Genomic DNA, 8,295 nt, shown 5'->3' with positions numbered 1-8,295 from the left:
GATACTAAATATTTTAGGAAGTCTTCAGCATTCTGAAGAGCAGTATTTTCAAGATATTTCTTTGTAACTTAAGGCAATTGTGAAAATGAAGTTGGAGCCTTCAGGTGGTGTTTTTCTAGGATGTTTCATATTAACCTGTAGGAATTTATAACCACGGAAGTAAAAATACTTCAGTACCACTACAGTAAGACACTAGTAATGCCATTATTTCTGACCAGGACTTTTCAAAACATGGCCTACATTTGCAACAACACCTTTGCCACTGATCTTTGCTGATCTTAACATTTTACAGTCTGTACATTTTCAGTGTTGGTAGTGGGTGACACTCTTAAGATGTAAGATGCTACTAAGATCCAATTTATAGGATTTCCATAAATAACACCAGCCATCTTTCACCTAATTTATTTAATTTCCAATTTTTTCCAATTCCAAACAAAAGCTAAATACAAGTTTTAAACAGGTAAGCACTAGTTTTATCCAAAGGGAGTAGGCTTATGCAGTTTTACTCCAGTAAAGTACTCAACCCTTAAGCAGAACCTTCTTTGTCATCAAAACTATACAGTAGTCTTCCTTTTATCATTGCACAATCTTAAAATGTTCTGTCAGAACCAACTTTTGACACTCCAAACACTATTTTACATTGCTTTATAATGTCTATTCCAAAAGAAAAAAACAAACAACCTCAATGGGTTTTCCATAAGAAATGTTTTAGAAACCAGTATTTCCTGCACAGTTCACCTGCAAGTTTACAAGTCTCAACTCTCAAGAAAAAATAATCCTCTACCAACATTGTTTCTGCAGCTATTATTTTACCTTTTTTTTTGAGCTGCTTTAGCAACTTCAGACTCCGGGTCTGCCTCATCTGTATAAATGCATCCAACTCAAAAGAATACCTTCATACAGTTATACAGCAACTTGGGGAAAGAGATCCAAAACAGAAGTGCCAGTAAACTTAAGACATGGCCCAGCAAAATAAAAGCGGCAAAAAATGCCTATACATTAAATGAGATGCCTTTTTTTTTTTTAAGAAAGATTTCTTTCCCACACTTCCTATTGTAATAGCCATTTCTTCGTTCATTTAGAATGAATGACAGTGCTCTTTGATACAATCATTAACAGCAAAGCTGTAAGGCTTTTATACCCGTTACATTCACTTCTCACCCTCAAAATACTGATGGTTAACATTAGAGATGGTAGGGGGCATGACCAGCACAAATGGGAACACCACCACAAACGATCACCTTATGCTTTCGGATACATTTGTTTCAATGTACAGTCCCTTCATTTCACATTTTAGTAAGATGCTGATGCAGTGCAGAAGAGTGCAGAGCATCCTCTCTTTCACAAGGTCCATGCAGAAAACATCTAAAAAAAAAAAAACAACTGCAAAGTTCTGAGATACAAATGATTAAAAAAATCCAGGATGATCAAGTTTCACAATGTATAGTGTTCTGAACATGAGTCCATTTTCTTCTAAATTCTGAAAGAATAAAGTGGTGAGGAAAGTGAAAATCCACTGCTGCATTCTGTGATCTTCCCCATTTTGCTGGCCAGTACCTTACTCTGGCATGTAAGGACAGAGGTGATCCTCTATGGTACCAACCGTCCAGTGAGTGAGCTGCTCCTGTGGCAGGTACAGGCAGATGCTGCATAACTTGAAGATTGTAGCTTTGTTTTTTGGAGTCTAGAGGCAAAGAAAACCCAAATAAAAGGTATTAAGCCTAGAAGCTAACTTGGGACTAATATGCAGACTCCCAAAACTTTTAAAATTCACTATTTCATACATATAAACAGCCTAAGCTTAAAGTTAGTCTGCAAACTCTAATGCATAAAATGTTTTCACTATTTTGTTCATTCTTCACTTGAATTATTTCCATATTGTCACCCAAACCAAACCAATACTTTAATTTTTCTTAAACATTGTTAGGCCTATTTTAGAACTTATTTAATTTTTAATACAAGAACGCTAATTCTATGTGAATACATGCGACCCGTAGTTAGTTTTTGCACGTATGTGTCCTATTTATAGCATTTTCCCTGAAACTGCCAAAATGCAATCATGAATGCATGATCAGTTTTTCTACTTGAGTAACTCGCAGCAAAATCACTGATGTTCCCAAGAAGAAAAAGCTTTTTGTGATTAAATTACGCTTGTTAAGACGAGGACACAAGAAACTTACCTGCAAGTGCTGTCTGTCAATGAAGAGAAACACTGACTGGTTAGGGTTGTTGACAACAATTCCAGTCTTGTCCTTTCGGCTCAGAACATGCAGAAACTGTTTTTCATAGTCACCATGATGAAATTCAAACTTGGCCTGCATGGTGTGAGGCACAGAAATAAAGTATCTTTCAAGATAAAGCTCATGTGTAACCCATTAATTTCCTTCAATTTGGGACTTTACAACCACTTCTGTTTTTTCCTTTTCTGATCTACTCTGAAAGAGAAACTGGGGACCATGGCAGTGTCTTGACACAATATAAGGAATCCCCTAACTTCATTCTGCCAACACTGACATCATCCATTGCAATGACATATTAACATCTCAAAGATACTTCACCTGCAGCATATATAAAACCCAATTTACCTTTTTCTCGTGGCAGATCCCTGTACAACAACTTATAGGCAAAATTATAATGCAAAGGTTCCATCCATCTCACTGTTCCATCCAATCAAATACCGCAGTTTGGAATGCTAACAGAACCCTAACAACACTATCACATTTAACAAAGATTCAATTGTATTAAGACATACATCTAATCCACTCTTACCTATACAAACACACTGTATGCACTTATGCATTCATGTCATTTGCAAAGGCCCTTTGGAAAATTAGATTTTGGAAGGGATAATACAGTGGTGCTTAAAGACAGGAAGCAGAATTTGGCATTCTGAACACCAACTTGCTTTATAAATAAAACTAGACAGCAGATTTTTCTAACATCCACCTTATCAACTTAATGGTGAAAGAGAACACTCCCCCCAGGAATAAGTTAGCTACTGAAGTCAAAACCCAAAACCAAATACCTGAACAGGCCTAAAGGGTTCATCAGATCCCTTCCACCGAGAGAACAGGAGACAGACTATCTTCTCAATATCATTACGAGGCCATAGAATGAAGTCCATCTCCTGGGTACAGCCGATCACATCCTGTGAGCAGTAAAGTTCTGTACTTACATTCCCTCCAGTGGTCAAAGACATAAGCAACTTATCTATGCAGGCACACACTTCAGAGGTGATACTTATACAGCATTTGTTTGATTTTCCATTTTTATTACTCATACCGTAACTGAGGTCTTTCTTGCTTTTGAATTTTAGTATCAGTACCCACTTAATATAAACTACAACTTTTCGAAAACATTAGCAAAAACTGTCTGCCAATATTCGTAAAGCAAAATCACTTAGTTGTACAGCAGTTGTTGCAACAATTATTAAACAAGCCTCCTAGAGGACAAAGATGGGCATATCTGAGGCACATCTCTGAAATGAAAGGTAAAACTTAAGAACTACATATTTAAACATATTACCCCATTGCTACCCTTCAAACTAGACCCCATATAGGCCCACAGAGCCCTCATGCAGCAAAGGAGAAAACAAAAAAGCAGGATTAGCCTTAAGATTCCCAAGGAAAAGCACAAGTGTTGAAAAAGTACAATTGAGCAAGCGTAAGAAGGAGCCTTACCCTGCGCATGGACTGGTAGCGGGGTGCATGGAGCTGTACTACATCCTTCTGCAGAAGCTCTAAGGAACTTTCCAAAGAATAGCTGGAATCCCGCACACCTTTCAGGATATTTTCTTCATAGTTATTGGTCATGACTGGTATCACTTCAGACACTTCAAAAAGCGCTGACTTTTTCTTCTAAAAAAAGCAGAGATTACATTAAGATTATAATCCTTTGTAGAAAACTATAGGTAGCAGCTTATTTTGGGATTTGTGATTTTCTGTATAAATGTATAAAGTACACACCACACAGGGTAGGACTTTGACACAAACCATGCTAAAATTTACATGCAAAAGTTTATAAATTAAGCAGAATCAGACTGACAATTTTTATAAAAGTTGAACAAGTTGTAGTGGTCAGTAAAAATGCAGATTTACATATCAATCTTGCAAACACTAAAATTCTATCTAAACACTAACAGAACTGCTCCTTATTCAAGTAGAGTACATGACTCTGGGATGACCAAGAACCTCTGCAAGCATCAATCAAATAACACCTTTTTTCTCATTTTAAATTTTTTACAGTTGGCCTTCTATGAGAAGTGAAATCTTTCAATGCCACATTTGGTGACAGCAGGTGATTGAGATCGCATCTGAAGTTAGCTATAATCTTCTCAAAGGAGAACTATTTTCATTTGTTAAATAACTTTCATTTGCTAAATTACTTTTATATTCACTACAAATATTTCAGCAAGCAAGCAAATATTTCTCTCAAGCAAGGCCAAAATATTATGAGCATGTAAAATCACTGAAGTTGTATGTCTGTTTCTAACAGCTTTCTTACAGCTCATTAGAAGTCTTGATCTATTTAAGAGACAAAGTACATTTTACCAAATAATGCTCCACTTCCCTTCCCCGCCATCAGAACACAGATAACAGGCAACTATTTGCTAACCAAGCTAACTTGAGCTAAACTCTTTCTTTGGGCAAACTGGTATGGGTTGGACATCTTCAGTTCACTGTGATATAAGCAAGTGTAACAGGATTTTAAACAGGCATTTGGAATGAATTTCTACAAAGCAACCAGAAAGTAATACCAATGTCCAACTAAAAGAGTTAAAGCTGTGTCATTTAAGAAAATCTAATTGTTGCCACTGCTTAAACATTCATTTCTCTGTTACTATGACACATTACCCAGAAATTATACCCTAATATATCCATCTCTGCTTGCACTAGAACAAACAAACAAAAGCAAACTGATCTCAGGAATTTTAAAGAAGCTTTTCAAGGAAAAGTCTTCATTCAAAACACCTAATTATTACAGCAAATGCATGTGAGTCTATGCATATGAGGCGATTAAACTATTTCGGAGCTCATCTACATGCATTTTGTGCATTGCGCACTTGTTGCCATTTGCTTCTATCTTCACTTCCTTATCCTTTGTTCAGCACATTCACTTCCTCTAGGTACCTACTTTCCTGACATTCTGTGCATAAAAACTCTCCCACAACTGCGGGTCTACAGCTGGCTTTAGAAAGCCCCAGCTCCCCACCCAGATGTGCAGCATCCAGCAGCAGAGGAGGCAGCCAAGCAAATGAAGATTTCCTCCCCGCTCCCTTTCCAAATGACAGCAGGAGTTCCACAAGTGCCTGCGCACTTGGGCCATTTCCACACCACATCTTTCGACTCCTCCCTTCAACTGCCAGGTCTTCTCTTCTGCTTTCACCAGATAAACACACTCAGCAATCGCCCCAGCCAGATTCCCTTCACAGCCCAACTGTTCACAGCCAGCAATTGTGCAGGTCAGGCCCCAATTAGGCTTAAGGAGTTACAGTGTTAACTTTGGAAAATATCTACCCAATGCAGAAGTTACTAAGTAACCATTTAATGAGGCACTGGAACGCTCTGCCTTACAAAACCACAAAATACAAAGAGCCAAAATGACAAACACGAACTAAGTGAGTATTATGGCAATTAGCAATTAAAAAAAAATTAAAAGTCAATGGAATCTGTTAAGGACAAAACATCTGATGCAATTAGGCAGCAAGACTTTGCACAGGACATCTGAAATGCAACAAACACACAGACACACTTTAAAACCAAGTTACCTTGTCTTTGAACACAAAGGCAATGTACATCTTGAAGTCAAACTGGTCAGCTAAAGATTCTTTTTTCTTTCTAAGCTGAGCACGAAGTCTGTTCAGAGCTTGTTTCTTCCGGGAGTTTGGGTCCCCCATTTTGTAATACAGGTGGTACTAAAGCCTTTGGAAACTGTCGCTAAACTATGGGCACCTTTTCGTAAGACTTAAGTACAACGGAAACAAGTCGTTTGATTCCTGCTAATACAACTGAATAGACCAAACGCTAATATAACCCAAACCCGCACCTCAGGCAATATTTTACGAGAATGTCGGATTGGAGGGGTCAAAAAACAAAGAAAGTAGTTGTCCAGCCATGGCTGGACAAGAGGTTTTACAATAAATCAAGAAAAAAAAAACCCCAAAGAATTTCGAAGAGAAAAATTTGAACAGTTTAGCCGCAGGAATAAGTGGGTAAGAATGAAGGAAAAAAAAAAAAAAAAAAAAAAACCAACAAAACTCCAAACAAATCTTATCACAATTTATGTGTACAATAAAAAGCAACTGGCACAAGCCCAATCCATGGGGGGGTACTTTTGCTCTGCTTACAAAAAAAATAAACCCGAAGCTGAAATTACAAATTGCGTTTTACCCCAGCCAGATTCATGACTCTACTGATTATTATTCTCAGCCTTCCACTATTGCTATGTTGCCCGTCTTTTTCTTAAGAATTATTACACTTGATGGAGAGCAGAGAAAAGGGTGCAAAGGAGGAGTGCACAACCCGGGAAGTATGACATTTCTCTGCCGCCAACAACAACAAAATCAACTACAGACAACACAGCGCTGGTTTGCAGGGGAGCAAAGAGAAAAGACAGCGGAGTCATTTCTAACTTCATCCTGCTCATCCTTGCCCTGAGGCTACTGCTGCCGAAGAGGAGAGGGATCATGATGGCCATTGACAAGGGGCGGACAGGGGTTCAAAGGACAGTATTATCTCACCGAGAGACTTACACCTGAATCAGCGCCCCAAACGCGGGCTCCCTGGCAGTGGGAGAGCCCTACATCCCCCGACACCTCCTACACTCCCTGGGCTGCTGATCCCCGGGGATCCTTGCCTCTCTCCCTGCAGCGAGCGCGGTCAGCCGAGGCTGTGCATGGCCGGCGCTCTCGGCTTCTCTGTGCGCGCAGGGCGGCCGCGCCCGGGGCCGCGGGACACCCACAGCAGCACCGCCTCTCTCCCCTCTCACTTCATGGCCGCGACTCGGAAAACATGGAGTGCGTTTCGCTCCTGCTTTTCGGTGACACAATTTTTTTGTGAGGTTTTTGGTTTTTAAAGAAAAAAAAAATTGCAATCTAGGTTGCAATTTTAAACCTCTAAATCGCTCTCTCCCCCCAAAAAAAAAAAAATTAAAATTAAAAAAAAAGGCAAATCCCCAATTATCAGGTTATTTTCTTCCTCTCTCCAGACATTTTTCCCCTCCCTAGGTGTTTGATTAGTCGGGGTTAAAAAGTTTTTAGGTTAGCAAATTCGTCAGACCAGGTTAAGAGGAGGGGGGGAAAGTACTTCTCCCCCTTCTCTCTCTGGAGAGAAAGGAACAAATAACAAAGGAAAACAAAAACAAAAAAAAAAAAAGGAACCCCTCCCAAAGCTTTCCCCCCCAGTTAAGCAAGAGACTGAGAGGCTCCGACGAGAGCCCGGGACCGTGGCCCGCTCGCTACCCGCAGCCGGCGGGCGCAGGAGCAGTGGAGGAGGAGGAGGCGGCGGCGGTGCTGGCAGCACGGAGAGGAGCCATGTCAAGATAAAGCCACGAAGCCGCGGAGCCCCCCCATCCCTGCTGCAGGGGACACGGTGACCGGGCCGCCCGCTCTGCCGCTGCTCGGCCCCGACCTGGTCCCCATAGTCTAGCTCAGCGCCCCGAGGCCGGGGAGTGGGGAAATGGTGGCGGAGAGAGAAGGAAGAGGAGGAAGAGGCGACGGCGGCGGAAGGAGGAGGAGGAAGAGGACGCTGTCCCTGCGCTAGCGGCTCCTACTGAGGAGGGCGGCGGGCATAGATCCCGGAGCTGCGTCGAAGGAGGACCGGGACGGCCGGGAAGAATGATGAAAGGGCTGAGAAGAGCCTCTTTTCGCCCAGGCGGTCCCGGGACGTCCTCGAGGGCGACGGCAGGAGCGGGCAGGAGGGAGCGGGAGTGCCTGTGCCTCGGCACGGAGCGAGCGCGGAGTGGAGCTGCGCAGCCACCACGGACCCCTCAAAATGGCAGCGCCTGAGTCACACAGGCGCCGCCCTACCGCACCGCCGGCGCGTACCAAGTGCTCGTGCCTCCGGGGGGGGACGAGGCACTGTTGTGATCAAGGCAGTAGGACTCAACCTCGGTAAGCCCCGTGGACACGCCTTGTCGGGAATGGCAGGAAGTAAAGTACAACAGCGACTTGGAACGTCTCCGAGCTCTCACCGCGCCACGAATGCGCACTGTCCTGCGCTTTCTTCACCTCCACCCCCGCGGTCACGCCTCGTGTAACCGCCCGCTCACCCCGCGTGGTGCCCGCGGGACAAGGAC

At 42.2% G+C, this 8,295-nt stretch overlaps 1 protein-coding gene across 1 annotated transcript; it reads right to left on the bottom strand.

The window, feature by feature from the left end:
- Nucleotides 1-386: 386 nt before the first annotated feature.
- Nucleotides 387-8,157, bottom strand: LOC306799599 (uncharacterized protein C6orf62 homolog). The gene is made up of 5 exons (XM_079300838.1): nucleotides 5,768-8,157; nucleotides 3,681-3,857; nucleotides 3,026-3,148; nucleotides 2,181-2,315; nucleotides 387-1,684 (listed from the first exon to the last, which is right to left on the bottom strand). Exons 1-5 carry the CDS (start codon nucleotides 5,894-5,896, stop codon nucleotides 1,559-1,561), a joined length of 690 nt encoding a protein of 229 aa, XP_079156964.1. The 5' UTR covers nucleotides 5,897-8,157; the 3' UTR covers nucleotides 387-1,558.
- Nucleotides 8,158-8,295: the final 138 nt, after the last annotated feature.

Source organism: Erithacus rubecula (genome assembly GCF_903797595.1).
Source record: "Erithacus rubecula genome assembly, chromosome: 3".
Lineage (NCBI taxonomy): Eukaryota > Metazoa > Chordata > Aves > Passeriformes > Muscicapidae > Erithacus > Erithacus rubecula.
Note: the sequence above shows the minus strand (reverse complement) of the source record. Positions and strands in the feature narration are given on the sequence as shown.